This window comes from Aythya ferina, assembly GCF_964211825.1.
Source record: "Aythya ferina genome assembly, chromosome: 9".
Taxonomy (NCBI): Eukaryota; Metazoa; Chordata; class Aves; order Anseriformes; family Anatidae; genus Aythya; species Aythya ferina.
In genome coordinates, this window is record NC_140305.1 from 11,789,670 (window position 1) to 11,808,758 (window position 19,089).

Here is a 19,089-nt window from a genome sequence, read left to right on the forward strand (position 1 = left end):
ATTTCCAAGGGTTGTGGTATCGGGCTGACAGGTACCATCACTGAGAGATGCTGGCACTTGGGCAGAAAATAAGAAATTACACATCCATGCTGTTAATGCTATGCCTGGTGTTCCTGGCAAAACTGAGTGAACAGCCTTTTTGGATAAAGAAGCATTGTCGCATCTGTCATTGTCAAAGACTCCAAATTCAGAGAGCTCTTGCTCTGTAGTCAGGAGAGAAGAGCCCTTCCCTTCCAGGATTCCTTCAGAGGTGTAAAAGGAGTTTTACACTAGTGTTCTTACTCCTTTCTATGCAGTTAGTTGTCTCCTTGTGGTTCCTGCCATTTCAGATAGACTTTGAAGAGCTGTGTGAAATTCCACCGATACTTTTAAGAGTAGTATTGCTCTCACAGTTCCTTCTCTTGATGTTGTTATTGTTAGTTGTTGTTGCCTGGCCACAAACTTTGGAAAATTGGCAGCAATTTTTATCTTGTAAACATACACAGTTTCCTATTTGGAAGATTATTTCACTGCCTGAGTCTCTTCTCACAGTCTCGAAGACTGTCTAGCTGTAAGAGTTAAATGCATTGGATTTCAGGAACTTCATGGTGACAGAGGTGCAGTCAGTATTAGTGACAAGAAGTGTCTGTGCAGACCTGTTTTTGTTAAGTAGGAAACATTTAAGACAGCCACAATGCATTATTTATAAACTATTTCTAAATTTCAATATTGAAATAAGCATCTGTTGCTTTATATACACAATCAGCCTTTTATGCCTGGAAGAGTAAAAAAGATGTAAACACTTTATTCTGTTCTGATTTGTTCTTGGAGACTTGTGCTGTTGCTTTCCAATACACACTTACTTTTCTTCTTTTCCTGCCTTCTATTTTTCACATCCCCAAATATCATATATTAGTACACAGTCCTTTATGAATCAGTTCAAGCCACAGAAATAAAGTTTTATTTCACATGGCCCAATTTATTTTCATTAACTTGATCAGTCAAACAAAAACATCAAGACATATGACGTTTTTATGGATGGATAGAAATTCTCTCCACATAGGGAGGACAGCAACGCTCACTAATCACATGTGTTGCAGGTAGACAGTAAGCAAACTGAAACTAAGCATAAAGAACTTTAGGGGGCTTCTCCTCATAACTGCTGGGTCCTTAAAAGGTGTGGAATCATCATATTTGATTGGAAAGTGGTATGCTTTTCTGTGCTGGAAAGAATATAGGAAAATACAATGTCATACTGTGGAATTTCCCACTTGCTTGTGGAAGGTCTGTAGTGTAATAGTCGAGGCCAACTTAAAACCTTAGAGTGTTGCCAGGCATAAAGGCCCCAGCTTTATAGGCAATATGCAGGTGCATATATTCATGTGCAATTTTCTGCACAGAATTTCCAAATATGCATAAGATGCAATATTATTGCATATATATAACTTTATCTAAAATTATTTATTTACAGGGGAATGAAGTAGGGCATTTTTTGTGCCACCAACTCAAACACATTCCTTTTGAAGAGAGAAATATTAAGTAAGACCAATGCAGAACAATGTTTCAACTCCAGTCTTCTTGCTTTTTTCTTGGAAAGTATACAAGCTTTTTTTTCGCATTTCTGTGCGCATACCTATTGTTCTTTGTGCACATAGCACACAGCATCCTAAGATGTAAATTAAATGATTGAATGGTATCAAAGGATTTTCATGCGTCCAGCTGAAAGATCTTTCTTCACAAAAGTACTTGTTTTTTCCTATAGCATTCTAAATTGGATAGCTTTTTGTGTGTGTTTTTTTTGTCACTGTAATAAAATTCCTTTTCAGGATCGCATTGTATCAATGACACTTGATAAGGAATATGATGTTGCTGTGGAAGCCATTCGATTAGTCACGCTAATACTTCAGTGAGTATTCTTCAAAATTAGTGTATTCCCTTTAAAAGTTACTTAAGCCAGTAATATTTAATTGATTTGATTTCTTCACTTGTGTAATTAAGTCAATCTGATACTTTACGTTTACTATGAACTGAATATATAATGGTGTGATCATGAAGCTAAAATGAAATACTCGATCTCATAGAAATGCAATAGGCAAAGTATAAAAACATACATATTTATTGAGACTCTTAGTTTTAGTGCATCCACTGTTGAGGAAAAATGCCAGGCAGCATTTATACCATTTACCAAGGGCAAAATGATTGCGAGCACGAGTTACATTTGCTGAAGTAACTCTAGCAGTAACAAAGATGGTGGGTTAGGAGATTTGATTATCTGATAGAGCTGGGAAGAGAATCATTTGGCAAGTACATTGACAGGGAGAAAATGGTTGCTTCAACACCCTTACTTGGGTTATGTGGAGGTGGTGGTATCTTGCAGTTTAAAACACTGGGCCTGGCAGGAAGAGACATGCTTCCAGGCCCCAGTTCTTTCTTACCCAGCTGCAGTGGCTTCCCTGAGGTAAGGATCCATTCATTCCACATGTAACCAGCCCATGCACAGACTGTTTGAACCAACCTGTCTTTAGTAGCCTGTGACCACAGCAGGCTCATGAATGTGCTGCTGGAGGAACTCTTTCCTAAGGTTTTATCACATGTTCACTGGAGCATGTTAAAAAAAAAAATGCACGTTACAAACGGATGCATAGAACTCCTGCGTCATAGGTTATACTTGGTGACTCTGAAGAAATTTTTGGACATGGAGAATTGATATGAAAGATTAGACTAGCTTTCCCTCTTAGTAAAAGAAATCTGGGCTTCATTTTTTATTTATGGGTCACGCTGCTTTGCAGATATTAGACTTATAATATCAGGAAGAAGGGGAATCTCTCATCTACTTCTATGTTTTTTAAAGCAAATATAACAAATATCACAAACAACGTGTAGAACATGACTATCCCTTTTGGGATATTGGGAATGCAGTAAGATTTTAGGTCAATATTTGTCCAGTGCATCTCTTTCTTCCCTGTCCTGTTTTCTCTTTGGTTGCGGGATTAAAACATAGCTAAGTGCAAGCAATGCGCTTGCATCATTCTTGGACTAGAAGAATAAAGGTCACATTGAACAGCACAGGGCAGCATTCTGGCAGGTAGGAGCTCTGAAAAGATGTTACAAACAATTGTGATGGGGTATGACCAATTAAAAATTATTTGTGGTACAAAGCCAAATAAGATGTATAGAGTCCTGATGCATAAATGTTTCTGATAAATACTGACTAAACAAGGAGGGAAGTAATACTATTCCTGTATACGATGTCAGTGCTATCACTGATGGAATATAATTACAGATCCATTGCTCATAGCATTTTTCAAAAATACCACTGCAAAAGGAAAAATTTCCCAAGTTTCAGAAAACTCGCACAAAAAAATCTGACTTAAGCTCAGAAACTACAGAGGTGCCAAATCTGTTGTTTTATCAAGACAGGGGTAAAAGATTCCTTGTTCTTGTCAATAAATAATTACACAAAATAAACTTTTCATCATCTTTCATCCAACACAGCATGGGGTGATCAGATTCACTTCCTTAATGTTGAAAATGAGAGTATGTGTCTAGTCAGCACAATAGCTACCGTAAGAGTGATTGACTTTTTGTTGTATCAGCACTATTGTAATTCTAAGCCCACATCATGATTCAATCCTAAAGAGATTATTAGATGATTTTATTGGTGTATGTTCAGTGCTAGTTTTGTGTCACACATGGTGATGAAATCTGGGTTTAGTTTTCTGCTGCCTCTGTCCAGAGAATTTCTGACTACTTCTGTAGCTGAGGCAGATTTATCCTCCTGGCCTGGCCCTCTCTGCAGTGGGAATTTGGAATATTCCTTCCCACTCACCAAACCAGCAGAGGTGCCTCCTGCCCAGCAGTGCCAAAGAGCAGGAGTGCCATGTGAAGAGACCTAACTCCTGAGAATGGAGTAGGACAAGAGGCTGAAAGAGAGGAAGGGTTGCTCAGTTCAAACTTTGAACATTTTAAATATTTTATGAATTACTAGCTTTAAAAGCAAACAGACATTGAAATAAATAAATATAATCAAGCCATTGTGTTTTCCTCATGTAACATTCTGGGTTTTTAGTTTAATAATGCTTGATAATAAGCGCTTGGTATCTTACAGTATGCATACTGTAGTTAGTGTGGTGGTTTGAGTAATAAAGCTGGCAAGATTTGTAAGCAGTGATGATTTTTTTTACGTTAATTATTGTATGTATTGGTACAACTGAGAGAAGAATATCAAATTTTCAGTCTTACAGGCCCCTTAAATGTTTCCATATTTGGAAATTAAACCAAAGGCTTTTGATATTAGTGTTTCTCCATCTAGGATTTTGTACAAAGGAAATCAATCTTGTAACTGTTAAAAGCAATTTATAGGAGGTGAGGGGATTGAAACAAAACACTAGTTTTACTTGAGGTGTTTTCTGACTATTTCAGTGGAAGTGAAGAAGCTCTGTCAAATGAAGACTGTGAGAATGTTTATCACTTGGTATATTCAGCACACCGGCCTGTTGCAGTAGCAGCTGGAGAATTCCTTCACAAGAAGTAAGTTATCAGGTACCATGGGAGAAGACCAGATTCATAAACGCTTTCTAGTACTGGTAAGATCAAAAGGCAAAAAAAGCAGTAGGACAAAATACACCAATATATCAAGTTACATGTGTAATTTCAAACACAGGCTTACTATCTTCTTTAAAATAAAAACCTAAATACGTAAAGAAACGAGATTTACCTTTCTCTTGTTCTAGAATTCAGATAATCTTTACTAACTCCTCAAGGACTAATTGTAAAAGGCTGCACACACCTCACTATATTAAAGTTGTTTTAAATCCTGAAGTTCTTGCTGACCTACTGTCATGGTAGCATAGGACTTATCCATCCCTGACAGTCTAACTGGTATGCAGTCATAATTTTTACAAAGTTTTAAACCAGTTTATTTCAAAATTGTGAACGTAAGAGGTTTTTATATATTAATAATTAATAACATTGTTTCTAAATTCACTGACATCCCCTGAAAATACATTACATTATGATTCCATCTTTCATGTACTGAAAGATGCCAAAGGAAATGAGCTATTGTTTCCATGGCTGTGAATCATACTGCACTGATGACTGTGCGCAGCACATTGCCATGTCATGGTAGTTAACCTTCTGATTTTAGGGTTTGCAGTTAAATGTCTTTTAGTAGTAGTGTTCTTTTTCCCTCAGTGATTGGGAGATCAAAATTCTTTAATATACTTATAGATACTATACTATCTACTATATAGATACTGCCAAGATACACAACAGGAAAAAAAATCAATTAAAAATATCAGTTTTTCTTTGCCTTTTTTTTTTTTTTTTATTTTTCTGTGGTTTATTTGTGATCTAGAAATCTACATTCTACCTGTAAGCTTTTGTGTGTGGATTTCTGGAATTACATCTCTGTGATCAGACATTGTCTGTTTCAAGGAATTAATTTACAAAATTTGGTTACATTTAGTCCCCTACATGATGTTTTACAAGGAAATGTTTTTTTTTAAAGTTACATACTGAAATTCCCTTATAAATTATATGTGAAAAATAACTTCAAAACATGAACAGATGGTAAATAAATTTGTTTGAAGACATATCTATACCTTAGTGTAAAGACAAAACTTTATCCTAACTTTTCTTTACAATGAGATACTATGCTATGTTCTGTTAAAATGTCTCTCTATGTATAAGTATAACATCGAGGAAAAAATGTCCCAATCCTAAGATGTTTTCTCTTTGTTTCTGCTGACATGTGTTAATTTTAAATAGAATCTAAATTCTATTAAATTGTTAATTTTAAATAGAATCTACTCGAAGAATTTGGGATGGGATTTATCTTGAATAATTTTATACATTTAAATACCACTTTCCAAGTGTAAGCTAGTCAGTGGCTTCCCCCTCTGTAGTTAGCAAAGGAAGGCAAATGATACAGAAGATCACTGACTGAGCCCTGAGGTGGATATTTAAGATATTTCAGCACCTGCTGAGGTGCTTGTCTCTCACCTGTTAGATGAGCAGAGGAAAAAGCATGATGTCTTTACCTAAAATGCAAATGTGTGAGTAATTTATCCTTTTCAATGAATTCTGTGAGTGAAATCAGAATACTGGGTTTCACATTTAGAATTTGTTTCATGGCTGCAGCTTCTCTGTAAAAGCAAGGAGCAGTTTTTAAACTTCTCAAAGTAAAACAATCATTGCTGTAGCTGAAATGTAGGTATATCTGAGATCTCAGTAAGCTGCTAACTTTGAGTGGTGAGAGTAGTTTGGAGCTAGCCATGTATCAGAGAACTCAATGCAGAATGTATAATTCACCTGGGGGAAAAAAAAAAAAAAAAAAGTAACTTGACTGGTAGCTTGCGTTATCATTTGTGCCGCTACTGGTACCCAAGGTTGTTTGTTTAGTGGGATGTTAGGTTTATTTATACCACATGTTAGTCAGCAGGACTACAGTGAAGATACAACCATAGTTCTTAAGACATTGTAAGTGCTACCACCATTGTAAGATTTGGTAACTAAAAATATAAAATTTTGTAAATTAGGCAAATATATAAAGCTGTACAAAATCCTTCAGTATAAATATGTTCTAGAGAGCTTTTTCCTGTATGAAATTCCTCCAGCCCTGTGAACTTGAAGACTGAAGATAAATTTCTCTCTTCAGGCAGAAAGAGGTCATGCCCTCTTTCCCTTGAAAAAAGAGCTTGAGATACTTTTGCTGTGCTTTATGAACAAATCTGCTGTATCAGGAATGACTGTTCATCACGTTTTTGAAGAAATAAGATTTGTGTTGATAAACATCACAGCTCCTTTTGCTTATTTTTAGACTGTTCAGCAGACATGATCCCCAAGCTGAAGAGGCTCTAGCAAAGAGGAGGGGGCGAAATAGTCCAAATGGAAACCTCATTAGAATGTTGGTTCTTTTCTTTCTTGAAAGTGAGGTAAAAAAAAAACATTTTTAATTTTCACTTGTTTAATAGAACCTGGAACTTAAGTAGTGACTTAGCAACATACAGTAACAAGTTGGTTGTTTTTTCATAATTTCAGAAATACTGTATGTCCTTTACTCTGCCCCCATCTCCTTGTCCATCAAGCAAATTCAATCCAAAAATCTTCTGCATGGTCTAGTTTGTTCTTGCATGTCCCCAGGGTATGTACTTACTGCTTCATTGCTGGTAGTACAGTGTCTACCAGGTTTCATTGCTACGTAGAAATGTTACTGGATGTTTTTTTTTTTTTTTTTTTTAGATGACCAAGTTAGGAGTGTACTTCTGGGGTTACTCTTTGTGAAGTAAAATTATTTGAACCAGAAAGGAACAAAATTACAATCAGAATCATGTCATAATTTGGAACGGAAAGGATCTGAGGGGCAATTTAGGTCAAAGCGGAGTCAGCTATGATACAAGATGAGGTTGCTCAGGGCTTTATGCAGCTACAGCTTAAAAACATCTGAGGATGGAGACTGCAGGCATATGTACAATTGTGTTTGATGGCCACATTCATGATGGGATTGTGCTAACAGTTAATGTCTATCAAGGTTACATATATGGGATATTTTATGGTAAAAGTGCTAACAGTAACTTAGGCAAGGAAAGGCAGTTGAATGGAGGAAAAATTGAAAAGATAAACTGTCAGGTACAGAAAGCTTTGAAGATACTAAGGGAGAAAGGTTTAAAAATGATACATTTGATTCAGTAATTAATAAGTGGCAAAGGAGGACTGAAAGAAAAGAGTGACAGAAACATTTCTCAATAGAATGAATGGTAGTATTTTTTGTATAAAAAGCAAAAAAGGAAGGTATTGCTACCAGGTGTTTGAATTTTTATGAGTGCTTGAACAAAAGACTTGACTGTGAAGATGAAAATAAATAATCAGAGATTCTGAGAAGGAAGGATAATATTTAGGTACAGTGTTAATGTTTAGTTAATGTTAGCGCTGTTTAGAAAGACCTTAAGAACCAACAAGACTGGGTGAAACATTGCTGCCTGTGTGGGCCTCCAGTCAGCTATCTAAATGTATTTCTAGCTACAGCTTCATCAAAAACTAGATTATAATAGATCATTCTGTCTTCTAGTGAAAATCCTGAGCTGAATGCAGAGAAATGATGAAGTTTTTGCTACCTGATGTAAATCACCCAGTGATAGGTCATTAGGTGAAGAGATCAAATAGCCATGGGCCTTAGATATGCCCACAGCCACTAGAAGATGAGAAAAACCACATGCCCAAAGAGACTAATTGGCAGAGAATGAGGAATATTTGTTCCTTAGATAAGATACAGCATAAGAAAATGGGCTTACTTGCCTGCTTCATTAGGACAAACATATTCTTTCAGATTTCAGTGTCAAAGTTGGTGTTCATTGCCCGTCCCTCACTAGAAGCTGTTATCTGTTGATATGGCGCCCGTGCTGAACTATCGTTCCTAGTGTTCTTCATGCCTTAAATCCATGCGTGTGTGGTGGGGAGTTACCTAGAATTATCTTGTCCATGCATATGACAAGAGAATGAACTCGTTTTTGCTCCCAAAGCCATGATCAGCAAAATGTTTTCTCATAGAAGCCATACGCTGCTTGCTGAGACCCTTCTCTCTCAGGATTAGCTTTTGCTATCTCTGTTTTTGAGAAGGTTGTTTCAAACGAAGTAGGATATCATGACTCCAGTGTAAATAAAGAGCTAGAAATCTGGGAGTTTCCATCTGCATGGGATGAGAAGATATAATCACTGCAGTCTGAGAAGGTGCATTCAGAAGGCAGTAAAGGTGCCTCTATGACAAGCATCAGAAAGCTGACATTTTCCTCAAAGTTTACAGAAACTGAAAAATAAATAGACGTACTAGCATCCCGTTCCATAATCTCTTAGGTGTTTTCCAGTTTAGAAGTCATTTCCATGTCTGGCAAGCAATTCAGCTCTGCACAACATGTTTGTTACTTTTTGATAGTGTTTAAAGATTAGTTTCTAAATCTGTAGAAGCCCATGTATCATTTTTCTCAGTTTACAACAGTTGTGCTCATTCATATAGAACCCTTTTTTGCAATTAAAAATAAGTTACTGTTCATTCTATACCCCCTGAAATCAGTAGGATTTCTGCTGCTGTTTTCCGAGAAACCAGAATTAGTATACAACACTTCTGGCACTCCATCTGTTGTAGACAAATCACAAAACTATACCTGTTGATGACTTTGGGTTGTTACATGGTTATTTCAAAATGTAAATGCACATATAGCTAGCATGAAATTTGTAAGTATCTTATTTTATAATTACTGTAGTCCTAAAATTTTAAATGCTCTGTCTCAGTTATTGTTGTATTGTTTGAATTGTGTTGATAAATACTGCTTTTTTTTTTTCCTGTCTCAGCAGTTAGATGTAATACAAACACCGTTATACAAATTTTCATTTTGTTGTCTGTTGCATTCACACTGACACTGGATATTATACTAAAATTAAAAAATATTTCCATATCCATGTTCTGCACAGAAAAATAAATGCCTGTTCAGAAAGAATGCATTACAGACCCTTCTTAGTCTCATGTCTCACCACCTCTCCTTTTTATAATACAGTAGGAAAGTGAGAATATGAAAGTTTTTGTCTCCTAAGTCAGAACTTTGAGAGGTTTTTCACAACAAGCTACTTTATGGAAAGAGAAGCTCAATTTATTTTACTTCCATTTTCCATTGAAGTTTATTGCCATTGTCATGCAATTGTATCATTCAGATGAAGGAAGACCTTCCAGAGTTAGTTTCAGACTGAATTTTCTTTCCCATTTGTGTAAGAAGACATGGACACAGTTCATGCCTAAATGCTTGTGACAGTTGAGGAACTACAGCTTGTACCAGAACACTGTATTGACCATTGCTTTGGATTTTCTAGTTGCATGAACACGCAGCCTACTTGGTGGACAGTTTGTGGGAGAGCTCTCAAGAACTGTTGAAAGACTGGGAATGCATGACAGAATTGCTCTTGGAGGAACCAGTCCAAGGAGAAGAAGGTATTTGTTTAACCTCTCTGCTGTACTGATATTGCGCAATATTTTTAAATATGCCTTAAAAAGGTGCTTCACTGTGGCAGATAGAAGTATTTGTTGTGGTTTGTTTAGACAGCATATTTGAGGAAGTACAAATTACTTAGATTTTAATTTCATCCATTTTTAATGCACTCTGCTTCAGAAGCAGCAGTTTTGCATTACACTTTACAACTCATGAAGTCTGCTGTAGTGTTGTTGCCTAATATTAAAGTCTAGGGTTCTTGTCTGAATGTTTAAATGACTAGTGCATACATGAACATTTCAGTAAATTCAGTCGCTAATACAATTTTGAGTAAACAGACACTTCAGGTGGTGTTAAATATGGGGATTTTCCAGACAGTGTTAAATCCTAGTGAATTCTTAAAATGAAAAAAATAAGAGAATTCTTTTGCAATTAATTTTGTATCTTCTTTAGTTAAGAATATATCTGTGGGCATCAGGTAGCCAGGGAGGTTGGTAGCAAAGAGTTGCTAATGTTTGTCATTCAAAGTCCCTTATAATTCTTTAGGATTTTCCTTCTTCAAGTACCTTCACAGTGGTTAGGTGGTTGAAAAACCAATGTAGTCAGTTGTCTCTGTGTTTCAGTGTCTTACTTTCGGTATTCACTGCTACAGTTGTGGTCTTTTTTTTATATGATAATTTCCTTAGGAAAGGACCTGGCACTTTGGTTCTTTTGAGGTTTCTGTATAGCCTACCAGGGTTTGGCCCTCTAGATGTGAACAGAAGTACTTCAAAAAGACCAGAAATAATACTTAATGATTGTGCGAATATTTTGTAAGGAGTGACAGTGAATAGTCAGTCCCTCTCTGTCCTCCATGACACTCATTATTTTATAGATCTTTGTTGTATTCCTCCCCTTCATTCATCATTTTTCCAGACTGCCTTTCTCTGGACTTCTTTCAGTTCTGCCATATCCATTTTAAGGTGATGTGACTGGTAATGCACAGAGTGAGCAAGCAAGCTTTCGTTTTATGAACAAAATGATGTCTTTTTTTCTCTCTTCCCTGTATTTTACAACTGCATTCACAGATTTATCTTCTTTAGGATGCCTTGCAGGCATCATCAAAGCTGATCTTTGTTGTTCTCTTCCCTCCATAGCAATGTCTGACCGGCAAGAGAGTGCTCTTATTGAACTGATGGTGTGTACAATCAGACAAGCTGCTGAAGCACACCCTCCAGTAGGCAGAGGCACTGGCAAAAGAGTAAGTGGTACTATAATGGGTAGCTCAGACCTGTGTGTGTTATTATGTTACCATATTAACATAAAATATTTTTCTTTAATACCACATTTTGACACTTCTAAATGGGATTTCTATAGTTGGTGTTTCATGTGAACGTTTTTTGAAGAAAAATAATGTTCTGTTTTTAGATTTAATTTTTTTCTTTTTCACTTTGGGTTTTGCTTTGATGAGTTAAGTAATGCAAACTTACAGCATGAAAATATTTTTTAAATTATTTTTAAATTTCCTTTTTATCATACCCCTGGCTTAGACTTGGAATCTACCAGCATTTACAGCCTTCACTGCTCATCTAGATTAGAACTGAGAGTATAGAGCTCAGGAATAGAACAAGATTATCTTTGGCTGTCTTCATAAAAAGTAATGTGCTGCTAATATGGACATTCAATTTGAAGAAGAAGCCAACAGTAGCTTCATCTCAAGAGTAGTTAAGTACCGGAAAATAGGCTGGGCTGAGTGATTGTGCAGTTTCCATTGCTGGTGGTTTTCAAGCTCTGACTGGACAAAACCCTGAGCACCATGGTCTGACCCCAGAGCTGATTCTGAGCAGGAGGGAGGGATGGGACTGCAACCTTGCAAGGTCCATCCCAACCTGAATGCTTCAGTGGTGTTATATATCCATCCTCTTAGGCCTTTTCCATTGAGTGCTCATAAAATTTCAAAATTTGATATACTGACCATACTGTTTTCTAGGTTCTTTTTTATTTATTATATAGTGGCTCTTTGGAGATCTACATCAGCTGGATTCCATCCCTAAGGCTAGGCATGCACTTTAAGCGTTTGAGTGTAAGTCATCAGGTCAGGGTAATCAACAGCTTTCACCTGTATTCTCTATAAATACAGCGTTCACACTCCAAAAGAGTCTTAGCTTCTCAAACTTCTTTCCCTGATGTTTTTAGTCCCCCTCTTATTTAGATTAGAATGTAATGAAATAAAACCGTGTGAACATTTGGTACTTCTTTTAGGTTTTGCTCTGAATAATCATAACTAGATTATTAAAGGAATCCTCAGACCTACTTAAGGTGAAATTTAGAGATAGACTTATCACACTTCATTGCTAAACTAAACACAGCTACTTAGCTTCTTAATTTTTATGTACCAAAACCAGATTAGCGTCATGTCCTATAACAGCATGCCAGGAAATGTTCCAGGAAGCCATCAATTTAAACTTGCTTTTTGTACTTTACTTTATAATGCATATTCTAATAAATTCATAATTTATTAAAACATTTCAGGGATAAGGGGGGCAATCTACAAAGGTACTTTCTCAGATTTGCATGGGCATGTAAACATCTGCTGTTACTAAAACCATATTGCAAGTATAACTTCGTGTTTTGCCTCTAGCTGTAAACCATTCTAGAAGATGAAACAATATTTAAATTAAAGGAAATATTCATGTTTGTATTCTCTGTTTGGAACACTAAATAATGTTACTATTAGCTTTCTGGGTAATTTTTCTCTGTCGAAAGATCTACATTTCAGTTGACTTCAGAAAATTTCTTAGTCTTAGATTTTCAATGTCTCTATTTTTAGAAAGGTAAAGAATAAATGTCAACTTCTGAAGGATGATCAAAAGAGCGTCAAGATCATCCTTAGGGACCCAGCTTAAGTAATAGTGCCACTGAACTGAGCAATATTAGGTCACCAGGATACGACTGGGTTGTTCAAGTGTGGGATCCTGAGTTGCTAACTGCCTGAGTTGCTAGCTGCATTCGTCTTGCCTTCTGATGAGCCAGCAGCTTTTGTTGGCATGGGCGAGAGCTGCACTGTGTGCTTGTACGGGAGTTGTATTTGCTGCCCTGTGTTTCCATCTGCTGTGTACTATGGAAGTGTTTTCTGGCCTTACTGACAAACATTTAGCTGTTCCCCTTCACTTCCATGGTCATTTGGGGTTCCTGCTTACCCAATAGGCTACTTGTCATCCAAGCACGTTTTGTTTCCCACTGACTCAGAGGTGTAGGTATGACATTGAGCTTTTGCTTCTTTTCAGTTAGATCATGAGTTGTGGGTTGGTAACTTCAGAGATCTCTTGACTTGTCAGTAGAGGTGTGTCATGTTCTCATGATCTCACTAGCCTATTCTCTGAGCTGAAATGGGAGCAGATTTCTAATTATGCACTCACGTTCTTGTGAAATAGTTTCCACTCTGACTTTAGCTTGTAACCCTTACTGTGCAGTCTGGCAGCTTTGCTATATGTAAATCTTCAGCTAATTTTAATATTTTGTTATAATTGTTTTCAAAAGTATTCTATGTGACCACTCTCCTTTTCTGAAGCCAAGAAGCCAACTCGAAGCTTTTATGAATCGTGCTGTATTTATTATTATCTATCTATTCATTGTTTTAAGGTGGTTTTGTGATGACAGCATTTGTAGCTTCAACATATCTGTCACTGAAATTTGTAAATGAGTTCTGTGAACTTGGATGCATGTTCTCATTGAGAATTACATTCCAGTCAAGAGATGAGGCCATTAATCTGTTAATGAAAATCACTGTTACAGTGAGGTTTGGTTTTGGCTTTCTTAATTATACTTCAGTTCGCCCTGAGGTCCTACAATGAACACTTTGTTTAATGTGTGAGAGGCAGAGCGCAATTCATTTGGAAGCAGTAACAAAAGTTCCACTGACTTGGGTTATATTTCAATTTCAATCCTAAAAACATGTTAATGTGTAGCAACAATATCAGTCTGTGATATTTTTGTTTTCAATCACTTCTTTTAGGACACATGGTCCTCCTATTTAATCACTCTTCAATCTAAATGTTTCTGAATGTTTTTCCCTCCTCTTTTGATTTATTAAAAATGTACTTGCATGAGTTTTTGTTTTTAATATCAACATCAAAAATATTAATACTATATGAAGAAATTATATTTACTGTAGCTATTTTTGATCACTTGCAGGTCTTGACAGCAAAAGAAAGAAAAACGCAGATAGATGACAGAAATAAATTGACTGAGCATTTCATTATTGCACTTCCTATGTTGCTTTCAAAGGTACCTTTTTCTACAAAATAAATTGCTCACTGGCATTTACAACTGACTTAAAACTTTTTTATTTTGTAGCGTAGATGTTTATTTTTACTTCACTGTTTTGTTTTGTTTCAATGATGTTCTAGTATTCCGCTGATGCAGAGAAGGTTGCAAATCTCCTGCAAATCCCTCAGTATTTTGATCTGGAAATCTATAGCACTGGCAGAATGGAAAAGGTATAGTACCTTGGGCAAGAATGCTGGTTGCTTTCAAGTATCTGATAGCTATTGTAGTCACACAGCACTGTGCCTTCATTTGGCATATTAGCAATCTAACCTGGTGTATTTTTGACTGACTTTTTCTTTGAGTTTCATTGTTCAGACAAGGTGAAAGCTGAGCTTCTTTTCTGATCTACAGCATCTGGATGCCTTACTGAAACAGATTAAGTTTGTTGTGGAAAAGCATGTGGAATCGGATGTTCTTGAAGCCTGCAGCAAAACCTACAGCATACTCTGTAGTGAAGAATATACAATCCAAAACAGAGTTGACATAGCCCACAGCCAACTTATTGATGAATTTGTGGATCGATTCAACCATTCTGTAGAGGATCTGCTGCAGGAGGTTTGTTTCCTTAAAATGAATTTAGTTAGACTATGTAAAGTACATTATGATAGACTGGAGAAAAATATTCCTATATTCCTATTAAGTCATGAAGTTATCTATGTGAAGAGACAGTACAGCAACAACTGTATCATAATTATTTGGAACTATTTCTTCATGTGGAAAATTCCCTGGACTAGCATTAAATCTGCAAAGAATTGATGCTGTAAAACAAAGACCACGGGAAAATCCTACTTCTGAAAATGTATTCTAGTATTTAAACAGTTCACATGTGAAATGAAATGGATGAATAGGTGAAAGCTGAGGAAAAATACAGAAAAAGGTGCATTTACATTTATGCTTGGGGTGATTCCAGTAGTCCCAAATGGACTGCAGAATTAAAATTGGATTATGTCTTGAATGGAAGAGAGGATTTAGTCAAATATTTATGATGGCCTATTGAAAGAGCTCTGGAAAGTAGGAAATAAAGATACAGGTCTGAAACCTGGAGGTGTCTGGGATTTTCTTCCCCTGAAGAATTTAGTCTTCAGAATGCATAACACAGAATACATTAAATAAGGATAGAAACCTTACTCCTTTTTTTTTGCTTTACATAAATTTGTGTAGCACTACCTAATTTGTTATAATTCTCCTGCTTTTTAAACATAACTTAGGGGCTGCATAGATCTTTTTCTGCACATCATATTGTCATGCATTGTGATAAATCCACTTAATTTTTGACGTACATTTCTAGAAAATTAAGCTACAGTCTTTATTTTAGAACTGTGTATTAAATAAATTACTGTTTTTTTGTCTTTAAGTAATAAGTTATACAGACAAACTTGTCATTTCAGACTAGATAAAAACTAAGTAAATAAAAATAAAATTTTATTTATAGAGTAAATACAAATAAAGATGTATGACATGGAGAAAGATGAGACAAAAATAAGACAAAAGTGAGAGTAAGCAAGAAAAAGTATAGCAATAGCAAGGATTTAAAATGCTGGCCTCTTTGATATTCTCTGCTGGATGATTCTTTGCAGAATAACTGATTTTCTTAAGCTTATTTTATAATTTCAAATAGGTTTTATATTTGAAAATTTGTATGCTTGTAGTCAAGCAAGTATTACATTATTTTATGGCTTCCCACTAGGTTGATAATGAGAGAAACATTGATTGACAATTGCATCTGAAGGCAGGGAGATGTTTTAATTGTTGGCCTTTAGCTGGAAAACAGCTAAACAACTGTTCCGATTGATCAAAACAAAATGGAGAAGAATTGCTCTAAGTGGATTATCTATTTCAGAAAATTGCTGGAAAAATTAAGTTTAAGAAGCGCCTTATTTCCACATATTTTTCAGTTTACGATAAATATTAGGATAATGATATTTTAAAATGTAAAAAAATGAAAAATTCAAGATTTGTTTGACTTGTGCAGTATTTATTATTGGACTGTTGTTTCCTTAGATTTGTAAATCTTAAAACCAAAAACAAATAACAAAAAAAGCTTCCATCCAGTTCTGAATATTTGTCATTCTGTGCAATGTAATTGTCATGTATTACAATGTGTGACACAGTGAATAGCAATGAAGGATATGAAAAAAAGGAATTTTCCCACTGACCATTTTAAAATACTTTCTATTGACATCTGCAGGCATCTGGTTCAGAGTGAGGCAAGCATTCAGCTTTATACTGGTAGCACATGGTTAAATTGCAGTTCAGTAATTTCTGTAAAACTAGATAGTTTGTGTGTTTGTTTGTTTTGTTTTTTTTTGTCCAGGGAATGGTTTCTACTACTGGAGGGTTCTGGTTTTTTTTTTTAATTTTGTTTTATTTTTTGCATATTGTTGAGTGATCTTGCTTTTCCTAGTGCTATGCAGTAGTTATTTAATTATTATTATTACAGAATCTAGATAAAAGTCACCGTAAAATTTAGATTCCATTTTGCTGTCAACATAAAACCTCAAAGAAATGTGCTCCTCTCCATGCAGAAATGTACTCTCGGGTGAACTGCTGAACTCCATTCATTAATTTCTTTTCATTTTCAGGGAGAAGAAGCTGATGACGATGACATATACAATGTTCTTTCAACATTAAAGAGGTTAACCTCTTTTCACAAGTATGTGTTTTGTTCCCTTGAAAATTTGCAGCTATCATTTCAGCAAGTATCAGCTGGTGTCTGGTGTTAAAAAATGAGAAAATTTAAGGTGTAAAATATGAAATAGAGATCAATGAATGACTGGTGGCACTTGTACTACTTCTTGGATTCATTAGTGTCCTTGGCTAGTTAATGGCTACCTTTACAGGTTTAGTTTGCAAATGGCATAGCCTCCCTTGCACTAAATGATTTTATACCTGTTCTACCACAAAAATGATACTCTCCTGCATGTCATATAGTCAGTGCACAAGGGACACTTCTTATCTCTGACACCTGTGGATGCAAAATAAATCTTCGCTTTGACCTTCAGCTTAGGAAAGCCCTGGAGGAAGTTTTCTGTTTCTCAATGCCTTTGAAGTGTTTCTGCTCAAAATTAGGAAAATGAGCAGTAGTAATAATTAATGATTGACGGTAAAAATTTGGAAGATGCTTTCTCTTCCTGCAGAAGTGCCAGGAATAGTTTCTTATGGATTTGTTGACAACATTTTTATTTTGTGGGTTACACAGATTCTCCTTCACTAAGCTCAGAGTGAACCAGCCAGCTGGAACCAGGCAGCAGCTTTCCAGGGTTCTGCTGCTCTCAGTTCTACCTTTGGGCACTCTCATAACTTGTAGAGCAACCTGGAAATTTTCACTTGAATTGTCTGAATTTTGGTATATAGCACAAAGAACTAATCTTCCCCTTGTATCAACTATAGGAAGTAATTGCTCTTGTTCAGCATGTAGGAAAGCTTCATATTCAGATGTCTGAGAGCCACAAAGCATTTCTTCCTTATGACAGGATTTGAGAGGATCCTTTTTCTGCCACCTCTTTTATACCGGTTAGTGGTTTTGGATTGGGGGTTTTGGTTCTCTTTCCTTATTGTGCTTAGTATTCACGTATCTTGAATCCTGTATTGGATCACTCTATGATACGGTTCTGAACTGTCTGCTCTCTGTTTCCATTCAACAGGAGTCCCACAGAGATCATTAAATTGTGTCTAATTTCTGTAGTGCAGCAGGCTGACACGTGCAAATTAGGTTTTCAGTCTCCCTGGTAACACACTGGAGCCACTTCTGCTTTTCCTGAGAGGACTGGTGAAAGCTGTAGTTCACAGTGAAGAAAAAAGCACAAATTTAAAGACTTCCCTGAGGTTCTCCCATATTTATTTTTTTCCTTTACGTTTCCAGATCTCTAGAGAGAGATTTCAGGTTCTAAACAAAGCTTTGTGGAATGACACACAAATTAGGGTAAGGGACATCTACCTTCATCTTTAAACAATAGGAAAGAGAAAAGAATCAAATCTTAAAAGAGATGAAGAGCATCTGTGTATCATTTCTCAGCAGATTTATTATAAATAACAAATTATTATATAAAGATTATAGTTCAGTGGGAATTTCTGACTAATATCTGCTTGCATCTAAAGAAGTAATGAAATCTTTTCATTACTCTACTGAATGTTACATCTGCCATGACTTATTTGTGAAGGGAAACAATCATACTATCTGACACAGAATTTTTGCCAAATCCTTAGCTATGAGGTTAGGATCTTCAATTCTAAAGTTGCATTGAGCATTCTAATCTCAAAGTACAGTTGCTCTTGTCTGATACTGTCACTGTCTGTCATCTACTGCAAGCCAAAGTCAATGGAAGAAGTTGAAGTTGCAGGCTAACAACAGATCTTTCAGATCTTATAAAACTGCTCTGACAAAGGAAAGCAGCTGTTGGGGGCTTTGAATAGAAACAAGTCTCTCTTGTGTTTCAGTGAAATTTACCTTATTTGTGCTTATATTTCCTTTGTAGTTACTGCTTCTTCATACTCTAGGAAAAAGTTGGAATGACCATGGCAGGAATTATCAGAAAAGCCTTCCAGACCAAAAAACCTTCTGTACTGAGATTTCCCAAGCCTGAGCTAATCCTCTTTCCAAGTGGATCATCTCCTGACGATTTTTCATTTGGGAATGACTTAACTTTTAAGTGGATCCTTAGAAGATCAAGAGGGATATTCTGTAGACCATATTCGCTGCCTAGTTTTCCTCCCATTTAAGTTAATTTAAATCAAGTTTGTTAATGAAGTCAGTCAGTACTAGAAAAGATCCATCTCCCTATATGCTGGAACAGTGCAACCAATTCAGTGGGAGATGGATGTTTTGGAA

General features: G+C 36.0%; 1 protein-coding gene across 5 annotated transcripts in view; it reads left to right on the top strand.

Annotated features, from left to right (window-relative positions):
* Positions 1–19,089, top strand: part of STAG1 (STAG1 cohesin complex component) — a 180,316-nt gene that overhangs the window by 119,914 nt on the left and 41,313 nt on the right. For all 5 annotated transcript variants that reach the window (XM_084529472.1, XM_084529469.1, XM_084529468.1 and 2 more), the window contains 9 exons: positions 1,806–1,885; positions 4,402–4,509; positions 6,800–6,914; positions 9,838–9,955; positions 11,090–11,193; positions 14,127–14,219; positions 14,342–14,431; positions 14,613–14,816; positions 16,844–16,914. In XM_084529472.1, the coding sequence (XP_084385598.1) occupies positions 1,806–1,885; positions 4,402–4,509; positions 6,800–6,914; positions 9,838–9,955; positions 11,090–11,193; positions 14,127–14,219; positions 14,342–14,431; positions 14,613–14,816; positions 16,844–16,914 (983 nt within the window). The remainder of the gene's footprint in view (positions 1–1,805; positions 1,886–4,401; positions 4,510–6,799; positions 6,915–9,837; positions 9,956–11,089; positions 11,194–14,126; positions 14,220–14,341; positions 14,432–14,612; positions 14,817–16,843; positions 16,915–19,089) is intronic.